This window comes from Rhamphochromis longiceps, linkage group LG7 (assembly GCF_057381845.1).
Source record: "Rhamphochromis longiceps isolate RC_006_pf linkage group LG7, R_longiceps_female_GT1.1, whole genome shotgun sequence".
Lineage (NCBI taxonomy): Eukaryota > Metazoa > Chordata > Actinopteri > Cichliformes > Cichlidae > Rhamphochromis > Rhamphochromis longiceps.
Genome location: NC_140563.1, coordinates 3,776,242 through 3,804,033, shown reverse-complemented (window position 1 = coordinate 3,804,033; position 27,792 = coordinate 3,776,242). Strand labels below are relative to the sequence as shown.

Here is a 27,792-nt window from a genome sequence, read left to right as displayed (position 1 = left end):
CACAAACAAACTGAGTAAAAGACATTTTCCCATGGAAATGCTTATTTAAAATCAAGTGATGTCGCACGTGTCATTGAACCAAGAAGCGGACGCTATTCGAAAATGTGTGAAGTAATAAAAGGATCTGTGGGACTGAGCAGTGCAGTACAGCAGATAGGGTCTGAATCAGCACAGATCAGCTATTTCAGTGCTAAACCAAAGGTCAGAGGTCATTAACAACTAAGTGCATTTTCCACTGACGCAGTAGAGGCAAGAACAAGAATAAGGCATGTTTGACTTAAAACTACATTAATGTGCATGCAGCTCAAATGAGCAAAATAAGAATTGGCAATATTTATTTATATATTCATACGGGGGCGCCTATGTAAATCAATTTCAGCATATAATATACACCTGAAATGGGACCGAGCACTAGAGGATAATGAAAGAGCGGTTGCCTGCTGTATATAAAGCACATGTACACTAGGCAGTTGCTGTGTAACAGGAGAGCTAAAATTGGCTTCCTACTGTGTATATTATTTCATTTCTTTCTCACTCAAGACTAACATTATGCATACTATTTTCATTATCTATTTGAAGTTGCGTGAAAGACAGGCAGTTTCTCGTGTGTGCCTGGCGCAAACACACCCTAACGACACTTAAATTCTTTCCAACTCAGGGAATTTGCATGTAAAAACCCTGTAAATGTAAATGCCTGTGTCCTCTAACTCTGCAGTCTGGACTTTTTGAGATTTCTCTGTCTGCAAAACCAGGAGCATCCACTACTCAGTAAACACACTAGTGGGTAAACATATACTTTAGGTCACCACAGCTATGCTACTTTAAATCTGCCATGTGTGTTCCATATTCTTATAATTAATAACAGTTTACATGTGGTGTAAATACATGTGCGATACGCTGTGAATATGGTGTGCTGTGGCAAGGAGACAGAAAAGACCACACTAGTAGGCAGATTATAATATAGTTCAAAACATATATATACATATCTAGTTTTTCCTCAACTAATCACACAGTAACATTGGAACTTAAAACACAATGAACAAAACATTAAACTCATATATCCTATCTTACACCAGCAAGTACACTGACAACTGAGAATGCTCAAATTTGACTCCTACCCATGAGCAAACACCTGTTGCTTTTAAATTAGCAATCATTGCTTTAGCAGTCAAACCTCTTAAGGTGTGTTGTCGAAGGATGCCAACTTTAAAAAGAGACGTAGAATGAAAAGAGTCGAAGAAGTGGGAGGAGTCATAGAAAGAACAGATAATATTCTTTTAACTTAAAGCATTTTTTCTTTCTGTTATATTTCATAACAGAAAATATTCTGTGTTTTATATTTGAGTTTAAAAACATAACATCAGGTTATTGCACACGTTACACTTTGTGTAGCGCTGAAATTGTGCCACCAATGCTCATAGCTGTTTTCCATTTCCGCTCAGCATATCTATGTGAAGTTGGTTCTTTGAAATGTTTGTTTTGGAATACTTGTGGACTTTCGGATTTTTGTCGCACAATAAAAAAAATTGCTGTGGGCAAGAACCAAACCAGTCACTTCCACATAGCATGACGATAACTCCAAAGCAGTGGCAAAGATAAGAGGAAGACAGTTTTCTGTGTGTGTGTGTTGTGCATGCTCAACAAATGGTCAGTATTAGTGGGCCCCTAGAGTCATGAGGCACTAGTATAATCACGACAACTTACAGTTTGTCTGGATTGCTTGCACACCATACTGGTGCTATTAACATGCCATTCCAAGCCGAAACACAGAAACACATCAATTTCCCAAAACTGTTAAAAACAGTTTCCCTATTTTCACTCATGATATATGTATAAAGTTTTTTAGAGGCAATCTTTACATGAATAACCTTTCATAAAGCACTATTTACAAAGCAGTGCTGGATTTACTGTAACACACAGTTCTCCAGGTGGAAACACTAAGAGTCAAGATTGCTAGCACACCAATAAGAATCTCAGGATAGATGAAAGGGCCACGGTTCAGTTCAATAATTTTGGCACGTTTCCTTTGATGTTGATGTTGCACGCGATGTTAATGAGAATCTCTGGCCTGACCACAGACTGGATTTTGGGTGTTGAAAAAGAGTGAGTTGAATTTCTCTCTTAATGCACCAAAAGTTGTTTCTTTGTAATCATTTTTTGGCCATAAAAGGACAACGTATATATAACCTTTTAAAAAAATGGATTTGAGGGATTGCTTCAATGTGACTCAGCAATCAGGAAAAAATATTGTCACTTTGATTTGAAAGATTCATGTTGCTTCTGTCTAACACCATTGCTTTTATTGACTGTAAACAACCTGTTTTTGAGTGGGATATATCAACATGCACCATCAACTTGTGTTTGGCCCAGAATTGTCTTACACGATGAACCTAGGGGACCGGACAAGTATTAATCCAAGGTAATTGCCCCAGACCATCTGCCTGTCAGTGTGTTTGTTCAACAATTTGTCGTATGTCCATCTGTTAGGCAAAATGCCTTTGAAAGCCCTGAATGGCTTTATATGAAACTTCAGGGCATAAATGCTTTATTTACTGCTAAAACACTAACTCCTAATTCTCAATTTGCTATGAAAATTGATCATATTTGCCACTCTTATGACAAAAACTTTAACAATTTTTACCTAGTGAGGCCCTTTTTTTTTCTTCAAAACTCTAAACACATTCTCTCTACCTCAATGATAGATTGATGATGCACAGATGTTAAAACTGTTGGCTTTTGCAGTTACTGATGTGATGAAACCAGTAGAAGCTATTTCAGACTGCAAAGCAAGCATGCGGTGATGGTTCGTACCAGTAAATATTGGAAACAATCTGAAATGAAGAAGAGGAAGAGAAGAAGGGGGAGAAATCATTTCGGTAAAGAGCAGTTGTGACAGACCATGTGTTTGTACATGCAATCACAACACATATGAATTAGCCACTTGCATGTCTCATACCATAATTTATCCATAAGTGTCCCTCTTCACATGTTTTCCATATAACATAGTGTTTAATTGATTTATGTGTCTTATATTGAGTTAGAAAAATGCAAAAATGACAATTTCTTTAAGTAAAATATAGTATGAGACATACAAGTCTTATTAATATATTGTGTTTTTACTTGTTTCTTATGTAAACAGCAGACACAGGACAAAGTGAACAATCAAATCTAAGTAGATCCTCTGTTGCACGCGAGCTGTGCACTACTTTATTTTATAAATATTAAGAAGATGGATGGAGGAGGGGTAGCAGTGGAAGATCCATCTCTTTTTTTGCTTCATATTTTTGGAGTTTTTGTAGACCTGCTAATCAGCCACGTGAGTTTGGAAAAACGTGTATGACACATACTGATCACTGTGATTTCCATTTTTGATGCAGTGTGCAATGAATGCTCACTAATGTTATTATTTTTTATTCTCTGTGTGCGTGATCTGAAACTACTGTTTGGTTTTGAGCCCAGATAAAACCCCATTTGATGTGTTTGTGTGGTTCTGCCAACGCATTGGCAGAACCACACAACCTGTCAATGTTTTGTGATATGTTTTTGTGTTTGAAGTTGTAAGAAAGGTTCGTAATATGTGTCTTAATTGAACTGATCGGTGTAGCTGGAATGCTATAGCTTTGTTTTAACTTCCTGGTTATTTCCACTTACATTTTGGATGAAATCTTTGAAGTGTTCAAATGTCTTTTAGGATTGGGGTTTTTTTTCTTTAGGATATTTTCTTTTGTCATCACTTCTCAAAGTAAAAAATACAATTTTAAATCGATGTCTTTTTGGATTTTTCAGGAAAACAATGTTCACATTCAAAACAGTTTTATAGAAGTTGCCAGTTTCACATAAAACATGTTTTGCGAAGTGAAAGGTGAAATTGGAGATGTTTCCCAAACTATTGGGAAATGCCATTTGCCGAGTTACATCCTGTTTCTACTTAGACCAACAGTAAAACCGTTTTGCAATACAAAGCATTTCTGTAATAAATATGTTGTTCACATTCTGAACCTTCAAACAAATGGTTTGAATAAATATGTGGAACTGTCTCTTCTCAAGAAACCAGCTGAGTCAAATAGCAGTACATACAAAAAGTAACTACGATGTATCGCTCGAAGATCTCAATATGTTTCTTTGGAAAAATAGTGTAAGATTGGAAGCATAATAGCCATTATCTATAATTATAATTTGACTAAAAAGCAAAGGTTGACACATGTACTTATACAGACACAATTCAAGCATTTCTGATGTAGCTTACAGGAAACACCGGGGTGATTTTTTAAAAATCTTCTGTTGATTCCAGGGTATTCAAATTTAGTGTGTCCTTATGGCATTATTACAAAGCTCATTGCTAACTAATCAGCAGAGTTGGTCTGTTTATGCTCTGGCTGCAATGCAAATATAAAAATGTGTCACAGTGTTTTGCTTATTTAAAAGAATCAAGCCCATTAGGCATGATCACACGGTGTGACGCTGTTTAGACTGTTTACGACAGAGCTGAGAATACATTTTTAAGCATACTTATGTATTCTATACCATATTTCATATGTGGCATATTCTGGACATTTCATAGCTCAGACGCTGTTTGACCAAGTTTATGTCTCATAAAGTATTCTCTTGACGTTGAGGATTTACCAGTGTTAGTCCTTTTAGATACGCTGTAGTGCTGTGGTTGAAGTATCATGAATAAACAATGCATTGCTGATGGAAGAGCTGCATTACAGTGATTTTTAAAACCAAGCAAATATAGGTTGCACATCCCATGGGTCTGTAAGACTTCATTTTTATGCCTGCTTTGCTACTATAGGATCACTTAGACATGCAGCGGTCAGCTCTGTGTGCTCTGATGTGCGTGCAGGCTGCAGGCTCTCTGACGCTTTTAATGAATGAGTAATTGCAGAACTCATTGCAAAGCTGTATGGCTTAGGACAGGCAGTACATGCTGAACACAGCTCTTCCCTGATAGGTGAGACTGCTTAAATGTAGTTGTATAACATTTGTAGATAGCTTTATTACGCTGTGCTTTTTATGCAATAGAAACTCAGAACTTAAATGAACTTAATTTTTGGGTGCAGCATACTTCGTCAGGGTTGCAAAGTGTGCAGTACTATGTTAACAACCGCCCACATGTCTAAATGGACAGGTTTAATTTAGAGGTTGGTGCGCATATTGCTGTGAGTGCAGGACCGCTGGTAAATGACAGATTACTCACATTTGTGTGAGCCCATGTAATCCGATTCCAGTTTATTCTGTGCAAATCTCATGTCGTCATGCTGTAGCCTACAGTGGGAGCGCTTTAGCTTCGTACAGACGTGAGCAAAAGCACACGGAATCATTCAACCCAGATGCACTTTGCACGGCTCCGAATAACGCCAGCAGAGATTCACGTCACGTCATGTCCGAATATTTATTATCTATTAGCATTTTTTATACCTACTAGAAAATGTGCACAGTGGTTAGTTCTTCTCTTCTTGACATGACACCGTTAAAAAATCTCAGTGTAGGCTTTAAAAATTAAACTAAAAATATAAAAAACTACAAGCAGTGCTTTTCTTGACATGATAATTTCTCTTTCAGACTTTAGTCCATCACTATTTTCTCTCATTACTTGTTGTAGATTAATGAGAAGTCCAAATCTACTTTAACCCCATTCCTTAATATTAACACATTTAATCTTATAGTTCTTTGAACCATTTCTTTCACATATGTATACATGTATAATAAGTTATAGTAGTTATATGAGTACAATGGTGTTACCGCTTAATTTTTTTTAAAAGCGCCCAGCGCCCTGAATCTGAAAGCTTATTTTAATCATTACACAAAATATAAAGAATATTTTATTATCAGTAGTAGTAGTAGTGTTATTATACCCAAAGTTTTTTTTTGTTTTTTTTTGCTATGGACAGACAGAAAGAGAGAGGGAGGGGAGAGAGAGACACACACACACTCAGGGTCTGCCTCATCGATTCGATCGTCATTCGACTCTCTCGCTGCACACCAAACTCGCTGCGCTCTGACCACTGCAACTTTTGCAGAGACTCCTCACTCCACAGACATGTCGCACAATAGCTGAAGTAAACCTGTCATCGTGGCTCATCATTTGAGCCCACAGAAACACACCGCGGGTGGGATTTGAATTGCACAGCCTGTCGTCTGTCGCTCGCCTCGCATCGGACCCTAGCTTTGAAAACGCCTGGATATGAATTATGAGTATTTTCCTCACTAATGAACTGGACCAGTAATGCAGGAGACCGCGTCGACCCTCTCATCAACATTTCAAGATGGCAGATTTTTATTGAGTTTTGAACAGAAATATCGCTTTATTTTTTGCCATGAATAACAGAAATCCTTGCACCGATGGCCCCTGTATACGAAGGTAAGGTGGTTTGGAAAACGTGCTGTTTTCCCCTCCAGTGCTGCTGTGTACTGTGTCAATCGTGGTACAACTGAATTGCGGCTCATACGTAGGAGGAAAGATGCGTTGCAAGCTCTCTCATTTTGCCAAAATCATGCAACCTGTATTAATATTAGATTTTCTAAACCTTACACGAGCCGACTGTCAGATCGCCGGCAGCTTTTTTGCCTTAGCGCTTTAGTGAAGGCTCAGTCAGATCGGGGTGCCAGTCTGAGCTGTGTCCGTTAAAATCGCGCTGATGAGGTTGCAAACCTCCAGAATAAGGTCAAAGATAAGTATATGTTTAGGCCACGGTACATTTACCACTCTCCGTACACTTGGACGTTTATTTGTGCTCGTGTTTGTTCCTGGTAGAAATTTCTTTAGCGTTGCTTGAAGAGGGAGAGGGAATGATAGAAGGTCGGAGACCGATCGGTCCCAGTTTCGCCTGCATTCATTCTTCTATCTCCCATCTCCCCACATCAGTTTAAAAACTAGGCTATCTGACTTTTAACGCTTCGTCAACCTCGGGGTATTGATTCACATACGTATTTATGTTCCGGAAACGATATGCAGCCTTAAATACAGCATATTAGCTATCGCTGCAGCATTTGGCTGTGACTAATCCAATTGAGAGAATACTACCCCGTACCCTTACATTATTTGCTGCCGTGCGTTTTTGTTATTATTCCAAGAGAACAATTCACACACAAACGCAGTGATTGTTGACTGCAATGTCGTTGCAAGGTGGACTAGCAAGCCTTTAAATGTAAAACAATGCAAGCGGTCCATTATAATCCGCGCATGCAAAATCTGGGTCTGTGAATGGTTCAACTACTGTACAAATAATACCTAGAGGTTAAATGGAGTGACAAAGCAGTGGTAACGGAAAAATTAAATTACGTGCAATTTGATGTTGTATATATACATTTTTTACTTAATTCATTAGTAGTTACATATCAATCAGAAGTAGGCAACTGTAGCGATGCTCATCTAATATACAAAAGGACAGAAAACCCTGAGCAGTAAAGGGGAAACAACGATGTAAGCTATACATACTGATGAGATCCTTATACAAATTGAATAGTGGCAGAAGCAAACGGTGAGCCTTGGTGTTTCTCATATTTAGTTTGTAGCAGCCTCATGTTTGCTTATCTTCTTGTCCACTCTATAGTCCCTCTGCTGGCATTAAACGGAACCCCTGATTTTCACTTTGAGAGAGAGAACTGTTCAAAGTAACACTTTTAACACACTTTAAAGTGCCGTTAGAGTACTATCATGAGCAAAACTGAGTCTTAATAGGGATATTTGAGTTACACGATGGCTCATTTGGGGATATACAGCATCATGAAGCGCAATAAGGTGCCTGCAAACTCTTGTCTGTGTGCTGTTATGTCCCTATAGCAATATTGTAGTGATTTTTCATTAGGGGTGTTGAAGCTTAGAGGCATAGCCTGAGACTCTGGCGCTTCAACATGAAAAGGAAAGTTGAAATGAGACTCCTATGCAAAAGGTAATTAGTGTAAATTACATTCCCTGGCTTTTCCCTTCACCACCGAGGGAAGGAGAAGAGAAGAGAAAGAGGCAGCAAGGGGAATTAATTACCTTGCCTGTCCTCCCCGGAGTTGGGGAGGGGTGTTATGAGAAGTCATGAAAATGACCAAAGTCTCCGGTGGAAAATAGGTGTGGGGGGGGGCTTCACATAGAAGAAAATCGGCTATTATGTTAATGACTCCCGCTTGTCTGCAGAGCAGCTAATAACTTAAATCTACGTGATTGACTACTTCCTTTGATTGTTTAAAGTCAAGCACACTGAGGAAAAGCCCATTTGCTTTTGTTTGCTGATCTCGTATTCATAATCACTTATGAGAAAGCATTTGTTTAAAGAAGGCTGAGATTTTCAGGACTGGCAGTGGGCATTGTGCTAGTGTCAATTTGTGTTGTTTTTCTCTTGCCTATATTTTTTCAATGTTTATCTTCAGTCCTTCTTGGCCCAGATAGAAGGCCATCGTGCAGACCTGCTGCCAGAAAAGGTAGCGGTGTGATCGTCCTGGGAGCCTGGTCTCAAAACCCAAACTGACACCTTGATGGATGTCTGATGAGCTGAGCAGGTCCAGCAGCCTCTAGCTGTGGAAAAGCCAATATTCAGACACTGCCAAACATGCCTGCCTGGCTAGATATGGGTGTTGCTGTGTGCTCATGCATGCATGTGCATATGTCTCTATCTGTCTGTGAGTCCCTGCACAATCACCCATCACCCTTTTGTAGGGCAGAACTGCAAGAGGATTAGACAGCTGCAGAACTGGGGACCAGGCAGGAAAACAACTTCATTTGCAGATCTGCCGCTTACAGGTCAAGCAGTACTATTCCAGAGTGGATTCATTCATTCCCGCCTGGAAAAATGGACAGAGTATGACTCAGAAGCCGATGATGATGATGGCGGTGGTGACAGGCGCTGCAGCATCACAGGCAGATTAATGTTTTATCCATCTGCGCAGCCATTATGTGTTAATGCGACTTTGAATTACCTTGTGGTTTCCTGGTATGGGGAATGCACCCTGCCCTTGAAGAGGGGAACTTACTCCACTGAGGACAGAGAAAAGAGACAGGACAGAGAGAGCAAGAGTTTCTCAGAAACTGTCCTCAGCCCTGCCTGCCTGGCTCCCTTTCCCCCTCACGCTTGTTTGGAGCTGCTTGATTGATATCTTCCTCACAGACCACAACCCAGGCTCAGACTCCAAGGTTGCAGCTTTTTAAACTTTGATTAGAATTGCAGGAAAAACCCTATGGAGCCCTTTGCGGCCACTTGCTGGGCCACACCCCACGGTAGAGTCGGGGAAACTGATGGAGAGTCTCGCTTCCTGATTGTTATGACAAGCAGGGTGGTGTGTTTAGCTGTTCAGTGTCCATAGTGAACAAAGAGTCAAGCTTGGAGATGGAGGATAGCTAAACAGTTAATAAGTAATGGCTTTAAACAGCACGCATGAAAAAAGTTTCAGAACTGCAGATCCTCGTAGGTAGCATTGTGAATGTTTACCTCTCTTTTCCCCGCTTTTATTCAGTGGCCATTTTGATCTTTTTGTTGACCTGAGTCCTCACCTCATGACTTGTTTGAGAGGGGGTTTGTTCAGAAAGGTTTATGAAAATGGATAAGCTGTCTCCACAAGTATTGCTCTCTGCATTATTCAGAGCTTCCTATCTGAAAAGAAAGTGAAATCCAGGGTTTTGGGATTCTTTGCGCTATTGATTTGTTAAAGCATTTAGAAGAAGAAGCAGAGGCTTTGGAGGGAGGTAGAATGTGAGTTTTATATGAAGACGGGGGCTATGTGAGCTCTCTGATGTTCTGAAATAGTTCACAGGTGTGCTCTGAGAGTTTTGGGAACAGATGGGTGTGTGGTAGGGTTGGGGGGGAGCGGTGGTTGAGGCAAAGCTGAAATGACAGGTTAGTAGAGGCCAGCCTGACACAGGAGAGCAAGCCTTCAATATGAGCAGGCTATTTCAACAGGCTCAAGTTTTCATATACTGTTTTCAGCAAATTTCTCTGGAGTAGAAGTGCCTCCAAGACTCTAGCACATCATTCTTCCACTTCTTTTCTTTTGCAAGAAAGAAATGTGACTACGATGCAAGAGAACTTTGCATTTCTCATTTTCTCATCAGCCAGTGCTGCTTTAGTGCCTCTGTCATATAGTTCAAACCCCAGAATCAGCCGAGGTCCTTGTACTTGGAGACCACATCAGTTGCTGACATTAGTTAGTTTTTTTCAAAGACGAAGAGGGAGATGGGTTGCGATGGAGCCTTAACCCTTCCGAGTGCTTGCACAAGGCATTTCCCTGTTGGTTTTCATGCATGTGCGAAAGCACTCCCCCCCACTTTTGTTTCACATTGTGTACGGTGTCAGCTTGTTTGAAACATCTGCCTCTGGTTCTGACTAAAACTGTAACGGCTCCAGGCTGCGTCGGAAAAGAGACTGAGTCAACGAGCATCTCTGAGCTGGACTTTTACATGGAATATTAAGTCTATTTGCATTAATAATTTTGAAAATCTACCGTGAAGATATGGCGGGAAACAGATTGGTGTTTTCTGGTTTTACTCAGTGGATACATTTTGTAGCTTTAAGAGAGGTTTCCTTATAATTTAGGATCAGCATCTAAGAACATTTTTAATAGCTTCTCTTACTACCGTGATATATCACTGTCTGTTAAAAGGCGTGATGCTGGGAGTCTCTGCACTGGTAACGCATCTATTGCTTTAATCGTCTATGAAAGCTACAGTTCAAACAAAGGTTAACATTTGACTACTTCTCAACACAGCACAGAGTGAATAAGCCATTTTGTTAACTTGGGCCTATTAAATAGTAACTACAAAGAGATTCTTACAGCATGAAAAACACTTTAAACGCTGAGCATGTCTAATACTTTTTCAGTATGTGAAAAATATTGCACAGTGCGGCATAAGAATGATCTGCACTTTATTTATTTCATTGCTCACTTTGCAATCTCTCATCATCCGCACACGACCCCCTCCAGTTCCCACCCTGCGCTTCCCCGCCCCACCCCCACGTCTATCTCTTATCTGTCCTTCCATCCCGCTCTGTTTGTTGATAAGCCGAGAGGCCATTGGCCAGCACACATGGTACCCATGTGACACTTCAGCAACAGCCTGATGGCCAGATTGGAAGCCCCGTTGTATGTGTGTAATTGGAGGCTGCTTTGGAGAAGAGGTCTGGCTACTGTAGCTTTTTTGTTCTTCCTAACCCTAACCCCCACCCAGACTCCCCCGCTGCCTCCCGCCTTGCTCGGTCTCTCCTGGTTTGTATTATTTGATTATCCCATCAGTAACCCCCAGAACCCAACCACCACCTTGTTTTTGGTGCACACTGTCGCAGGTCGTAATCGTATTGTTTGTGATAATGCCCCCCCCACACACGCGCACACACCCCAACCCCACCCGCACATGTATAACTGACATTGTACTCTCTGGAAGAGAGCTGCCAGTGCTGGCAGTATTTACCACGAGCTCATCTGGCCATTCATCTTGACTCAGAGTGCACATGCACACATGATGAAACAAAAAAGTTCTACAAAGCATGTGTTGTAAGGGCAACAGATGATGTACGGAGCTACAGCTAGATGGGGAGGACAGCTACCGCACTCACAGCCACTTCATTTAAACAAAAGATCCAAACCGTCTCTTCATATTATGTGAAGCGCAGAGTGAAAAATGGTTTGCAGTTTTTAATCAAGCCTTTCATAACCTCTACATTTTTCTCCTCTTCCGAGGGAAAGAGGCACGGTGGGCGGATGAGGCTAGGGGAGAGAGGGGACTGTTTACAGACAGATATTAAAACGAGCACAGAAGTACCGAATTAAATAGTAAGATTGGGGCACTCGAGTATACGCACCTGTATTCTTTGACATAGCTATAGGCTCTTCCATGTGCGGTCAGCCAACATGGACTTAGTGCCGCTGCCAGCCCCATCACCACTCCTGGCTCTGGCCCCTCTCAGTCATGGAAGGGAAGTGGAGCGATGGGCGGCTGCTGGCGGCCCCTTCACAGATGGCTGCAGGTACAGCGCTACGCTTGGCTGATAACCAAAGGACTTCAAAGCTCAGACGAGTGCTTGAGCCCATTTCTGTCCAGAGCCAGGAGGCAAAAGGCACAGAGCAGAGAAAGGAGACAGCAACAGACAAGAACTGGGGTAGTCAAAAGAGTCAACAGGCATGGAAATGAGCAGCTTTAGCCTTTTCATCTTTTGCTCCCATGTTCATCCTTATATATAGTCGTTCAGCACTTACTCAGTCACTATAATCTTATCATATTTTTCTGTTTCTATACTTGCTGCATGTTTGTCATTATTCAGCTACTACGAAAGCTACGATGACACATCCTCATATTATCCAGAACCGGAAATGAAAATAAGGTGGCCATTGTTATAGATAGGCACCACTTCCTTTCAAGTTTTCTTTCTCAGTTTTGTTCAGATTGGGATTCTCTCAGGATAGCTGTGTTCCCTGTGGAAAATCATTTTCAATAAATAGTAAACTAAGAAGGATCAAACATCAAAAGAAGCAGGAGGTAAAATGATGACATGTGTTGATAGAAACCTTTCAGTGATGAAATCTATTTAATATTCACATATGTAGGGAAATGACGTCTTTGTTGTTGCTAAAGGCTGGAGATCAACTCTTTATGAGCTTTTAAGGGATAATGTGGAGAGCGAGAGACGTTAAAAAGTCATTGATTCAATTAGACATTCCAGCGGCTCCTCTAATAACACTGCAGCTGGCACGACAAATAGCTAAGTGTCCCAACTGTAAGAAATATGCCTCCATTTTTGCTGTACCTGTGCGCCGGAAGAGGCTCAGTAACATTGAGACGCAGCATAAGTGAATGATTAAAGTTATTTAATGGCAGCCGGAGGCTTTTTATTGAAAAATCGTAATATTTCTGATCTTTATAAAAACTTAAAGTAATGTTTTTTCTTTAATTTTGGTTTTATTTGATTCTCTGACATCTATAAAAAGTATATTTTTAACCATCATATTTATATCAGAACACTTACAGCAGTAGCATAGACTGCAAGGCTGAAGAAGCTCTGCAAATAAAGCTTCTATGTTTCGCATTTACGCAAGGCTTATTAAAAGCTTTAACACTGGTTCATGGTAAACACGAATAAACTGAGTTCAGGAATCACAGTGCATGTTTGTATCGCTGTGCCGCAGTATATAAAAGAGGGTACACACCTTTTAGATTCACTCCTCACTTCAAAGCCTCAGGCACATTAGGGCCAGCCAGCAGCTCTGCCTGGCAGCCCTTTGAACTGACCTCTGCATTCAGTCTGAGAGACAGAGATGGAGAAAGGAAAAGGCATTGAAATGGGGGGTGACGTAGACTGGAGAAGTATGGGAGCATTGTGAGGAGGGAGGTAATGGAGCTGAGGCTGAGAGATCGGGATGGGTGTGGGGGGGGGGGGGGGGGGAGACAGAGATGGTGGTGGTGGTTACTTTGCGTGGGTGGTTTCTGAGTGAGGGAGTTTGGAGGAGGTGTCGGTGGGGGTCGCAGATTTTACCCTTTGTCTCATTTAATCTGCATCCTACATCTGAGATCAGTGTAGTCCAGTGATGCGTCTGCCTCCACAGCTCCCCTGACAGAGCACAGCAGCTGCTAATACACACACCAACTTGTTTGCGCTATTCCAGCATTTTTAGAGAAGCTGGCCCAGAAAAAAGGCCAAAAGTTGACCTTTAGCTATGAGGACCTGCTCTATTTCCCCCCCTGCTCCACAACCGTCCAGTCCAGGCCAGTTATTTCTACCTCATTAAGCCCCAGTGAAACATAGACAGAGTGTGAGTTTGCCATTCACAGACATTTAAATTGAAAGATGTAAAGAAGTGTTGTCCATCTCAATGGCATGAACTTCCTCCAGTTCTTTTAAGTCTGGATCAAAACACCAGGCACTTCTTTCTCATTGTGAAGCATCTTACACTGATTAATCATTATTTACTAACTTCCCACAACCTCTCTTTTCCATCTGTTAAAATTCTTCTCAGCTACACAAAACTGAGTTTAGAAATCTCACATAGATGCACAGATCAGACCCAGTCTGGCAAACTGTTGCAGCGCCGAATGCCATGTGCTTTATTTAACAGAGTTTGTTGTAATAGCAAAACAGAACTCTGATTTTCCTTTTGAAGGTGTCACCATTTATGCACGCCAATTCAAATATGTGTTTCCTATGCACGTTGTTAAACTGATGGTCAGAATAGTCATTTCCTGTCTGGGTTTGGCTGCTATTTGAGACTCTGAGGACACTGTAAATATAACCAGCTAAAGCCATGATTTTCACACTGAATCAGACGCAGTGGGCTGACTTGGCTAGCGATATTTATTACCTCAGCTCTGTGGCCAGAAGGACTCAACCAGCCATGTTTACGACACACTGTCAGTTGGATTAAGGACACATATGCCTTGCTAAATTGGTATGAGAGCACATGTCTGCGTGTGCGCTATAATCTTTTAAAAGCTGTTTGAATATATCGAGCGCTGGGCCTCACTTTGTCAAAGAACTGACAGACAGAATAAGAGAAACGACACCAGGAATAATGTTTTGAAAAGAAGATGAAGAGAGATTAAGAGATTAAAACACTTTATTAAGCATGCATATTGATGAGTCACCTGCTGTATGAGGCACAAGTACATGTTGAGGCATCTTAAAGGCATGTAGCCAAAATTAGTCTGATCTGTAGCCTTAATAGGCCCTGAGCACCAGATTCACACACACCCCTGAAATATCACACAATCTCGTTGCCGGGGGAAGCATGTGCACCATCTCCAGCCTCTCTGTGATAGGAAGGTAATACCAGGAACAGGATCCATCTACATGTAGGGGTTATAAAGAGCACTGATTTGTGATAGACGAAATTGCCCGTTTCTTCCTGTGTCTACTGTATTTGAACCAGTAAAAAGTGGGATTCACGTGCCACCATCATCACTTATCGTTATGAGACAAAGTGGCTCTTCTTTATTTTCCTTTTACTTGATGAGAAATAAGGTGTCAGATATCCAGATTTCTTTTTTAAGCCATCCGTTTGCAAGTTTGAATACAGCTGTGTTTTGGAAATACGGGAAGTGATGGCTCTGCCTTTGCCTGATTGGTCCCCAGGTGCATGTTCAGGTTCAACTGGTTCCTCCTATGGTGGGGTTCACCGCTGGGTTTTCAATGTGTGCAACAAATTAATTCCCCTGAGTGTGTGTGCAAGTGTATTTTGGGGTGGTGTTTTCATGACACTTGTTGCTGCTTAGCTAAGATGCCTTTAGCAGAAATCCACAGAGTGACCAGTTAATCGTAAAGTTACACAAATGTCCTAAACATATACGAAACCAGTGTGCGGTAGCCTGTTCCATGGGACAGGGCCGGGAGGACCATCGTTTCAAAAATATCTTTCTATTTTACTCTTAGTTCCTTTGTTTTACCAACAGCAAATAGTATTTACTGTACAATATAAAAAAGAGTAAACACTTTGGTTGTTATGGTTATGGCTCAGATGAACTTATAAGAATTCCTGCTCAAAATATATCTTGCATCAAGAGCATTGAAACAATTAAAAAAGAAGAAATCTGTTATTATAATTCGAGGCTTTAGAAATGAAATCGAGATTTGCATCTGTGGATTTTTGCTTTAGTCTTTTGTGCTACGAGCATTACTTTGAATAATGACTAAAATGTTGATTTGCACTCAACAGGAACCTGGCTTTGAGCATTTTTGCATACGGACATGTGCGTCGCACCATCATTTAACTACATTTTGCGTTTACATATCTTCTGTCTGCTTAAATTAAGTGGCAACCTTTTAAAAGGGCAGGTTGAGGTGCGCTGCAAGACCGGCAAAAAGGCCGCCATTCACTTTCACAACAAAGAGCTCCTGGATACCAGAGCAGTTTGCAGAAAATAATCCATAGTGCTCTGGCTGCTCTCAAATCAATTTGCCATTGTACATTGCTTTCTCCCACATTACACTCATCTGTATGTCCTCCCCCATTGTTTGCTATGTTTGGTTACTGGTTTGGCCTGTAGTTCTCGTATGTTGATCTCATTATATTACATTGTGTCATTGTGAAGCCTAATCACATAAGAGGAAGTACGGTTTAGCGGGTTGTTTCTTACTGTGTTTAAATGATAAGCATTGTGGAGAGCGGCCGCTTATCGTGCGCTCGGCTCTGCGTGGCCCTGCCTGCGCTGTGTTGGAGCTGTAGTCAAAGCAGCACAGCTTGAGGCATACAGTGGATGTCACTGGCAGTGTAGTCAAGCCTTGTGTTAACAGGTGCCATTGGTTCACGGTTGGGTAAATTTTTAGCTCCCCTCCCTGCACCAAACTCTTTCTTTCTTTCTTTTGGTGCGAAGGAAGTTTAGTGCACACATTCGTGATTCGATTAATAAGCTCAAGCAAACCCACTCTGTCACCCTCCTCTTCCTCCCACTCGTGCTTCTCCTCCTCATCTCCTCTTCCTCTCCTCCACCCTGTTCAGCAGCTGGTTAGGCTGACCTAGCAGTATAAATGTTTTTTCTCGCACCAGCCGTTTTATGACCACATTTACAACATGGATAACTGCTTCCTTATCTGCCCACAGTTGTCCTGGGGTAGTAGGTTTTTGACTTTTACAACAAAAGTGTTAACATTTGAACTTCGAATACTCAAAGTGTCGTAGCTTAGGTAGGCGCTAAGAAAGGTAATAAATTCAGATTGTTGTTTTTCATCAGTTGCTTTGAAATATGTGGAGCCATATGCACTCCTTTGTATCTGTGCTCCTGCACGCACTCACGTGTGGACACATGTGTGTGTTCATGTTTATGTATCTACGCATGTGCATTTTAACAAGCGCTGAGTGAACATGTTATCTCGCAGCTAACACACCATGTTGTATCTTTGGCTGTTTGCTTCCAGGAAGGGGAGAGTTGAGGGAGTGTCACATTTACAGCTGGCATGTTGTTGATTTTCAGTTTAAAAAGTGCTGTGTTTATCTGTGAAACAGTATTCATATTTGCCTTTCGGTCTGCCCATATGCTAGATTGTACTCTTTTGTGTGTTTGTAAGAGAGTGAAAAGACGTGATGAGGCGCTTCCAACTGGTCAAATATTGTAGTCAGAAAGAGCGCAAAGCCTGATGGAGCAGCAGCCTGCATGACAGCAACTCCCCACAAGCTTTTCTGATGCATTATTCTATAAATAAGCAGAGATGAGAGAGCTAAAAAAGCAGACAGGATGGTCAATAGTGGCCTCGAGAGAGAGAGGGAGAGAGAGAGGGGGGAAAACAGAAAGGGAGAGAGACCATGCAGAGTCAAGCTCCAGCTCTCCCACAGAGGACAGAACTCAGGCAGGAGGCAGGAACACAGGCTAAAAACCTCTGCATGGACACGATTTTCCTCTGCAGTGGCGTGCGTGTTCACTGTTGCATTTGGCCACAAAGTCACTGGAGCTACAGCAGGGTTTTCAATTTGTTGGACAGGTCCATTTTTGTAAATAGTATAGACACAGTATAGAGTCTTTGACAAGAGCAGCTCTTCTGGGCACCAGAATAACACTGAATGTTTTATTTTGTCTTCTATCTAAAAAATGGTATGAGGAGGAGCACAATCATGCAAACACGCAGCTAAGAATGAGATAATGCTTTGTCTAGACGGGCAGAAGTCACTTCTTTAGACAGCGACTTGGCCTACCACCCAACACCCTCCAGTCCGCAGACAAAGAGATGTCCAGTAAAGCAACAGGGTCACCAGAGTGTCTCTTTTGGTGTCAGTAGCCATTAGGCCTCAGGAAGTAGTCCAAATATAACCAGGCCAGGAGACATCAACCAGACAGACCTGACTCCTGTTTCTGTCTCCCAGGTGATTGTTGGTGTCCTGGTACTGTGTCTCGCTCTGCTCGGTCCTTTGGGTACAGAGAGAGCACGGAACAGGAACTCTAGTGAATGATAAATATTTAAATTTCTTAGAATTATTTTTCATTCGTTTTTCCTGCAAACTGCAAAAAGATTACATTTACATTACATTAAGCCATTTTAAATGAGGATTTCTATAAAAGCATAGATATTTGAGAATAACCATGGGTGAGCTGAGCAGTAATCGAGTTTTATAAGACTGTTCGTAATTACAAAAGACTATTTGGTTGGTTTGTTGGTGTTTAACTCTGCCAAGTTGTCAAAAGAGTATAAATGACAGGTTTAATAAAAGGCAGCAAACAGAAGCAGGTCACAGGCTAGAATGTGAGGGCCACTCATGGCCCCAGCTCTCCACGCTCTATTCTTCTCCCCTCCCTTTCAGTCCATCTCTCACCCTCACATGGCATGCAGAACGACCCTGATACTCCCAAAAAGAAGATTAACAAACCCCTGACAGAGAAGTAATCTCTCTGAAAACATTGACTATTACCATTTCAACATGCTGCCTCTAAACAAGGGAAAATGCCTCTGTGGTATGCTTAATTGCAGTGTGCGGGACACACAGAGTTCCTTTAGGTATGTTAAATGGACAGCCTTGGCTACTGAAGGCATTCCAGCATTGTAAATGTACAACAATGGACCTTTGCTGTTCTTTGCTTGGCACAGAGTTCACAAATTTAGCTAAAGTTCAAGAGGACCATTTGAAGGGAAAGTCTTTTGACAGAGGCTGTTCAGATTCTGAATCATAAATACTTTTAAACTTCATTCAAGGTGAAGACTGATTCATGAGGACTGGTGCTGCCTTGGAAATGAAGTATAATTGGTCACATTGTTTCCTGCGTATGTTGTCATGAGATAACATTCCAGCCATTTGACCTTTTATGTTTAGTTCATTTAATTACTTATCTGTTTTCTGCACAAGGCTCTTAAACTGTTGTTACTTTTAGCTTTAGCTGTGCCGAATATCTCGACAGACAAAGCTGAATTTCAAGAGTTTCCTGTACATTTCTAAAGATTTTTGTTGGCTATTTTTCAGAGCCCTTCCCCAATTTAGACAAACAGGCTTGGCCTTCAGTTCGTTGCACTGTGTCGACAATGTTAACTGAACTCTTTGACCACAGGGTTCAAACTGACAGGGAGTGAATGAGTGACTAAGATCACGGTTCAGGAAGAATTCGTGTGATACGAATGCAAGAGCAGCAAGCCCAATCTGGCCTTGTAAAACCTTGAACTATCCACAATCACGCTGGCAGATATGTAATGTTGGAATTTTCCATACGAGAAACAGGCTGGCTCTGTGCCCGTCCATCCATCTCTGTGCTCATCAGTCTGTGCCTGTGATTATCCTCTCAGGCTCTCAGTCACACACTGTTGACACTGCTCTGTGACGCAATGCATCATTCAAATTATTTTTAGCGTAAAGTCCAGACACAGGAATTGGTAATCCAAGGAGTGACATCTGGCCTTCAGGGCTTATGTGATTAGCAGAGAGCCTTGCCCCTAATAGCCAAGCGGACGTTCTTCATTACCTGCGAGTCTGGACCTGAACTTACCAGGTGTGACCACTTAAACTACAAAAAAACTCTACACATTAATGATTTTTCAGACAACATATGTGCTGATAACATGGCTAAGCCTCTAAATAACTGCTACACGGAGGTGCTATCTGCTACTGTGCAACACTTGCCAAGCTTACAGCGAGCACTGTAATGTGCACTCTGCCTTCAATCCTGCCGCATTAGGGCTAAGACCAGATGAACAAAGAGATAAATAGTACGTCCAAGCAAGGCCAGAGGAGAACCTAAAAAAACCCAAAAAACCCCACAAAAGCAGGAGGAAGAGAGGTCATGAGAGTTAAAATAAACAAATGAAGCAAAGTATAGTGGAGGGCTGCCAGCATCCTACTGAATTAATCATCATCATCACTGAAAGGAGCTAATAATGACAAAGTGACCAGTCATGTCCTCTCCTCAATGCTTTCTGTCCACACAACATAGTCCACAATTATAGAAGTCATCCCGTTTCGGGGGGAGTGTGGTCCTTTAATTATCTTTGAACACAGCAAAACTTTCCAGCTTCCAAGATGTCTATTAAACACACAAAGCAGCAATTTTTCCAGCAGTAAACAACGTTTAAGGGTTGCTAGTGTTGTGTGCATGTTGTGGCGGTAATAATCTTGGAATCGTGCATCAGTTGATCAGCAGTGGCCTAATTGTGCATGCGCGCGCGCGTGTGTGTGTGTGTGGGCGTTGGCAAGGCCAGGTGGAAGCTCTTAGTTTGTTAGCAGTAAACTAATTTTGGGTTTACTGGAAACTATTTAAACATATCATTAGTACAAGTCTCATATAATCTCGTGCTGTAATAATCATTTTGATGCTACAAACAAGCCTGTTTGCAAAAAGAGATAAAGAAAGGAACTATTTTTGGGCAGTTGTTTGCTTGGAGAAGCTTTTGCTTATTCTGAGGCAGCTTGTTCCCAGGAGTTCAGAGCACAGCCTCGCTGCAGTTTTGCTTTTGTTTTGTTGTCTTCAGGATCTGTGGTTGAGAGGGAGTTGAGTCCCTCTCGCTCCTGTTTTCATAGTTACTTGAGCAAAATTTCTTCCACTACCTTCCCCAAAGTGAGTAATTGTGTACCAGTAAGTGGCAGGGCTGGGCTGAGTGGTGGGGAAGGAAATTGCAATCATTCACTTACACTTATTGTGCTCCTACTTTTATATATGATTTCATACGGCTCCTCTGTCTCTGTGGAGTGTCCGATGAAAAGGGTATTCTTTTACTATTCACTGAGCCTATTTACTTTGCCGCAGATGGGAACAGTGGGGAAATGGCATTTCCTTTGCATGAACCAGTGGTTTGCATAAGCACTGCTCAGTCTAAATCTTCTTATCTTTTGGCTAAACCTTTTGGCATTTTTATGTTATATAACAAATATATTTAAAAGAAACCCTCCATTACTGCGCATTGCATTCAAAAACAATTTGGCTTCAGATTTAATGATCTAGGCTCGGATGTTTTACTACCAAGTGTTAGATAACAGCACTTCTGAGAAACAACTTGATGCCGAAGCGACAAATGCTTGATGACATTTTAATGGTTAATAAGTCTTTTCATCAGTGGGTTTAAATCTGTGGATCCATTTATTATAATGGATGATTATTTTATAAGCGTTCATTTACCGTGATGTTGAAAAGTGCAGTGGGTTTGCATGACGATGTATCAGCATATATGTATGCTTGGTGTTTTAATGACCTGCTCTGACCCAAGCTATCTTTATTTAAAGCTTCTTGCTACCACTCGTGTTGCAGGCACTCTCATATTCCTAACCTCTCACTTTCATCCCCCTCCTGTCTTTCTTGCTCCTCCCCCTCCGTTCCTCTCTTGTCACAGGTATGGCCTCGCAAGTGCAAGTGTTCTCCCCTCACACTCTCCAGTCAAGTGCCTTCTTTAGCGTGAAGAAACTGAAGGTGGAGCAAAGTTGTAACTGGGATATGACAGGGTACGGCACACACAGCAAAGCCTACAGCCACAACAGCAGCAAGAACGTGTCGGCCACCAGCGGCCCCCTAGGCATCAACAGCTCCCTGCAGGTCGCCAGCTCCACCCTGCCCTACGAGCAGGCTCTCGTCTTCCCAGCCACCGCGGGCCACATTGTGGTCGCCTCAGCCAGCAGCACTTCGGGGGCCGTGGGGTCTCTGCTGGGTGGCGGGGGTGGAGGCAGCAGCAGCAACAGTAGCGGTAGTGGAAGTGGCGGAGGTGGCAGTGGTGTGGGTGGTGGGGTTGGTGTTCACAACCTGACGCGCCGCAGCACAGTCAGTCTCCTAGACACCTATCAGCGATGTGGGCTTAAACGCAAGAGCGAAGAGCTTGACAACAACAGCAGCGTGCAGATCATTGAGGAGCACGGCCCACCGATGATCCAGAACGGAGCAGCCAGCGGAGCCACGGTGGCTACGGTGGCCACAGCCACCTCCACAGCAACATCCAAGAACAGCGGCTCCAACAACGAGGGAGACTACCAGCTGGTGCAGCATGAGGTGCTCTGCTCCATGACCAACACCTACGAAGTCTTGGAGTTCTTGGGACGAGGAACCTTCGGGCAGGTGGTCAAATGCTGGAAGAGGGGCACAAACGAGATAGTGGCAATCAAGATCTTAAAAAACCACCCATCGTATGCACGGCAGGGTCAGATCGAGGTCAGCATCCTGGCACGTCTCAGCACGGAGAGCGCAGATGACTACAACTTTGTGAGGGCCTACGAGTGCTTCCAGCACAAGAACCACACGTGCCTGGTATTTGAGATGTTGGAGCAGAACCTGTACGACTTCCTCAAGCAGAACAAGTTCAGCCCTCTGCCTCTCAAATACATCAGACCGGTGCTGCAGCAAGTGGCCACAGCGCTAATGAAACTGAAGAGCCTAGGACTGATACATGCTGATTTGAAGCCAGAGAACATCATGCTGGTGGACCCATCTCGACAGCCCTACAGGGTCAAAGTCATCGACTTTGGCTCAGCCAGCCATGTGTCCAAAGCGGTCTGCTCCACTTATCTACAGTCCAGATACTACAGGTAAGAGATCGGGCTAGTTAGCTATTATATGTATGACTGCAGATACAACATGCTTCTTTCTGTTTGTTCAAGATTGTTCTTTATTGGGCCAAACATCCAAATCTGTTGTTACCCTCTGAGTTTCCCCTGAAGATTTCTCTTTGTACCATTATTTTTCTTGTACTTATTTACCCCCCTAGTTAAATTTCTCCGACAGAAGACAGGGTAATAAAACTCAAAGGCTTACTGAGAAGAAAAAACAAAAATCAAAAAAGAGTCGGGGCAGGACAAAACAACACCAACCATGCTTTAGTGTTACTTTGATGAATAGAGAAGACCTGCTGAGACTCTAGTAAAGACATAAGAAACCACAGAGCATATCTAAAGCCATTTCACTGTTTGGTGCCATTGAGAATTTCGTGGTTTTCCTTTTTTTGTTTTGTTTTGTTTGTTTGTTTGTTTGTTTTTCACAGAGAGAATTTGAAAGACGGACCACAATCATGTGAGGTAGCAATCTATCCCCAAGTTTCAATTCACCCTTCTACTGCCCAGACCCTTACCCCCCCATCACCGTAGCTGGCTTCCATTTCCCCCAGGATAGAGACGAGGGTCAGCTGGAGTTCTCCTGTAATATGTGCTTGTAATCCACACCAGTGGGCCCTGCATTAGAACCAGATGACTCTCTCTGGGCAGCATTTCTTTCTTCTCTCAGTACTTTTGAAAAAATCATTTTTACCCATAGTAAATAGTGTGATTGGGTTTTAGCAGAGCCTGAAGTGTGCGTGGAGTCAAATCGTCTTCTTGTCTGTACATAGAGGAGCTTTGTTTAGGCCTCAGGAAGACGAACAGGTGTGTGTGTCAGCTACGGTACCACGCAGACCCACACAGAGATCTCACACACAGGTGGTAGCTTTACAACTGTGCATAGTGCAGATTCTGTTGGGAGAAGTTTGTGGTCTCCACTGAGTGGATTCTGTTGATAGAAGAGCTTGCTTTTGTTATCTTTACAGTTTATCGCTGGGTTTTTAAATGTGTTACAGAGAAGATCATTGTTTCCTGTTGAAAGATGGCAAAGGTTACAACAGAGCAAATGAACAGACATGGGATTCAGACTTTGTGTATCTACAGCATTAAATCATTTTGGCACATTTGACAAGTCTATTATTTTAAATGACCGATAGTTTTTGTTGTTATTCTTTCTGCTTAACTGACTTTTAAAGCAGCATATATTACATTAAGATCCCTACGTGGGAATTGTGTTGCTCATGTCAGCAAGGGAGTGCTGCTATATCGGTTTAAGTAGCTCATCCTGAAGTAAACACCGCTGTTAGCCTGTTGTTGCTCCTTGCTGTAGGTCAACAAGGAGGTTATAAAATGCTCCTGTTTGTTTTCTTGGGTGTAAAGAGTGCAGGTGAGTGAAGAGATCATCCCTTCGTGCACTCTTAGCAGCAGGAAAGGGGAAAGAAAGTCTCATGTTGATCAGAGAATCCGTCAAACGCCTTGAGCGGGTACTTGGTGACCCTGGTGTAAAGCTCTGGGAGGGAATAAGGTGTCACAGGGATCTCTGTACTTCGTAATGACTGTTTTAATAATACGTGTGCTTTACCAGAACTGATTGTGTGAAATCAGGCAAGCCTTTCCGTCTAATTCAAAAAATGAGCTCATGGGAAATGAACACTAGGGGTGTTTTAACATTGTATGCATTTTGGACCACAAACAAACTTTGGCTGCGGGTAGAGTTCAGAGTGAGTTCAAAAGCTCAGTGGCGAACATCAAACCATCTTTGATGAGGAGATAGCAAGGCCGTTTCTGTTGCCTGCACCTTTAAAGGGTGGAGATTACACGCAGGTGTGCTTGCACGGCTCCAGAAAGCTGGCTCAGTATCACACAATAGTAACCGCATCCCTGTGTTGTATTCTTTGATTTCAATAAAACGTGTATTTGTTTTTCTTATTTGTCTCATTTTCATTCTTTGTATATGAATAAGACTGTAAAACATTCTTAAGCCCCGTTCGGACATTACAGACTTCCAAACTCGCTGATATCTGCTTCCGTCTGCTAATTTCATAAACCTCACATGCAGCTGTTTGTGTTTTGGACGTCACCGATATTGTTTGCTGTTGACGTTACATGTGCTTTAACAGCCTTGCAATGAGTTATGGATTTTCCACAAGGTTGAGTTATGCAAATAAAATACCAGTATTCAAAGTAAACAAGAACAGCTCTCAGGGTTCCTAGAGTTTCAACTGCATTTGCTTCAGTGCTTAGCAAATACAGGGTCATGTCACCAAGCTCATCTATCCTCGTCAAAGAGGCCCATCTGCAGGACTCCTATACTTTTACGATTATGTATATTATGAAACAGCACAGTCTTTCTGTCCTTTTCTTAAGGATTCTGTGGTCTTTTCGTCTTGATTACATCACTGCGTGACCTATTGCTGGTTATCCTAATTTCTTCTTCTTCTTCCTCCTCTCCCCTGTTTCCTGTAGCTAATGATGTAACAGGTAATCTGGCTAGTCAAGCTTACCCTGTGTCAGATAAAGGGATTATTGTGTTGTCCCAGCTGGGCATTTTTGCCCTGTTTATCTCTTCGGGTTAAGGCCATGAGATGGGTGGAATGCAGCAAGACATTATTAAAGTTTATGTAAAGTTTCCTGAGGCAGTTCAGCTGCTAGCAGCAGACCTCGTGATGACTGCTGGTAGAGAAAGGGAGGTGCGCACAGGGGCAGGGATTGGTGGAGACACAAGTTCTTATCCTGCTTGATCTCCATCGCAGACTCACATCTGATGACTTTGCCATTGTTTAGGAATGCAGATAAACTCAAGTGTGACTATGTAACAGAACTCGCACGTAGACTAGAAACTAAAAATATTTTCTTTTACCAACAGATTCTGCAAGAACTGAAGCTGCTATTTGGCTTCCTATTTGTAATATTTTAAGATCAAATCATGCAAATAATAGCCGTGTTTTACATTTCTAGATTTTCTTTATACATACGTTTTGGTATATGACTTAAAACCTGCTAAAAAATCACTTATTCCATCAGTTTTACAGTAAAAATAAATAGAAATTTGAATGCTGTACGTTCTATGCTGTTAGTTCAGATAGTGCTCCAAATATTTGGTAGAAAGTAGTTCCAAAGACCACTTTTCATAGTCTAATGCTCCTCAAACAGAATTGTGCACGTGGTTGGAAGGTGCAAACCCACAGAGATCATTTGAAAACCTGAGTAAGTAAAACCCAAAGCATCTGTTTTCATACATGTACCACAACAATTAACAAATTGATATGTGTCTGAGACTTGGTTACATTTCATGTGACTTCTCTCCGTAGATTGTTTAGACATACTGAACACTTAGAGGAGCATGCAGTGAGCGGTTAGGTGGGTGGAGGCGAGAAATCTTTCTCCAGCTTCCTTTTCATTTCTTTCCTTTTTCATCCTTATGCTCATTTTTGCATTTAACAAAATAGTGTAACACTTGAATGCATTCACAGACACACACACACACACAAAGGCTCTCTCTCTACACAGTGGATGTGTTACACCGATTTGTTCAAGTGCCACAAGACAGGGGTGCAGAGACGGAGACCGAGTCATTTCCTCTAGTAATTAAAAATCTTAATATTAACAACCCAGAAGCCCGAAGCTGCATTGCACACGCTGCACGCATGTCAGAACCTCCCAGCTTGCACCTGTTATTTAAATTGAACACATTATACTTACACATGACAAATGAACACCATAGACTAAGGATCAGAGACTTAATATACAGTGCAGAGGTACAGAGGCCTGAGGAGTTAGCTTATTAGACACTGTGAGTGAAAGGAAAATGAGTTAAGAGTGTCTGAGAAAGAGGAATGGGCTTGTTGATGCGACCAGTGATCTGAAGTGGCCAGGGTCTGTGTACTCTCAGTGTTATCAGTTTGAGGCTAAAGGCTTCTGGCAGAAGAGATCTTAATGCTTCCCAAATGGAAACTTGACTATTAATATTATGTAACTCTCTGTGTTTTCTGTATTCATGTTGGCAGTAAAGCTAGGTACGGCTAATTCGTAGTATCCACGACTCCACTGTGTTTACGTCTTGATGTTAATAACTCATTAAATATAGATCCGTCTCCATCACGGGTGGTGCAGTCTCTGCTGAGTTTAAGATGAGTCTCTGCTCCACCTGTCTGTCTATCTCTCTATCTGTTTTTAGCGTCACACAATCAGACAGACAGGACAGGCGTTCCAGCACATTTACCCTGCCTCCGTGCGAAACATCAAGGGGTGTTTTAATGAATGAGGTTGCTATTAGTTACTGTTCTATGAAGCGTGTGTTAAAGTGTACGTGTGTATGTGCCAGGGAGGGAGAGAAAACTAGGTAAATGGCAGGATCGGGTTGCTACGGAGGAAAAGACACATTGGAAAAAGGGGGAAAGGCACATTAGCTTAGTAGTGGCGTTGCTGTTTGTAGCGCTGGTGTTGCTTATGGGAAGATTGTAAGAAAGTAAAAGTAAGGTAGAAGAGGGTTGAGGGACGGAGGAAGGTGGAGGGCCAGGTTGCAGAGGGCTGTTGTTTTGCATTCCTTGCCAATGCCTGGAACAGTGCACGCTTACCCCAAGCAGTGGCAGATTATTACTAATGCAAATGACTTTCATTAGCTTCAGCCTGACTGAGTGGCTGTTGAACACCGGTACTTCTTTTTGCTGACTTTCGAGTTGATGTATTTTAAGCTTCATGTGTGGAGCTTGTGACCAGTAAGGGCCAAGGCCAACCTTTTGTTGTTGACTGTGAATGCTGAAGTCATTAGTTATTATCAGGACTACTGGCCTGTGTATTCACCATGGTGCTTTTTATGACAGTCATAACACCTTAGTATGCATGACAGAATCCTAATAACCTGCTTCTCATTTATAATTTGCCTCTGGGCAGCTCTTCCATGTGTCTCCACAGAGCAGTCAGGAAGCAGGAGACATGTAGCAGCTAAGCTAATTAACTACCAGTAGTCAAGCATATGGATTGGAACATATACAGCAGTCTGAAACTGACAGTCAGCCTTGCAAATAATACATGATGATGGATGTGTGTGTGTGTGTGTGTGTGTGTGTGTGTGTGTGTGTGTGTGTGTGTGTGTGTGTGTGTGTGTGTGTGTGTGAAGTGTGGGACCGAGTGTTTCTATGATAAGACGGTGCTCTCTAAGTTTCTCCACATCGTTTTATCCTGGCTTCTTGTCTTTGTTCTCCCTCACAGTTCAATTTCCATACATTTCCCAGGATATTAAGCTGACGGAAATTAAGCTGCCTTGATAAAACACAGCAAGCCGCCCACTCAGACTCACTAAGGCTGCAATCTTGCTGCTCTATATTGATTGGCTTATTTGAAACACAGGATTTTTCCTCAACAAAGCTTTTGGGCTGTTTAGCAAATGATGGCACCGCACAAGTG

General features: G+C 42.2%; 1 protein-coding gene across 4 annotated transcripts in view; it reads left to right on the top strand.

Annotated features, from left to right (window-relative positions):
• Window positions 1–5,979: 5,979 nt before the first annotated feature.
• Window positions 5,980–27,792, top strand: part of hipk2 (homeodomain interacting protein kinase 2) — a 67,029-nt gene continuing 45,216 nt past the window's right edge. For 3 of the 4 annotated variants that reach the window (XM_085411683.1, XM_085411682.1, XM_085411681.1), the window contains exons 1-2: window positions 5,980–6,364; window positions 21,204–22,383. In XM_085411683.1, the coding sequence (XP_085267809.1) occupies window positions 6,346–6,364; window positions 21,204–22,383 (1,199 nt within the window). In that variant the 5' untranslated portion in view covers window positions 5,980–6,345. The remainder of the gene's footprint in view (window positions 6,365–21,203; window positions 22,384–27,792) is intronic. The other variant, XM_085411677.1, reaches the window with a different exon arrangement.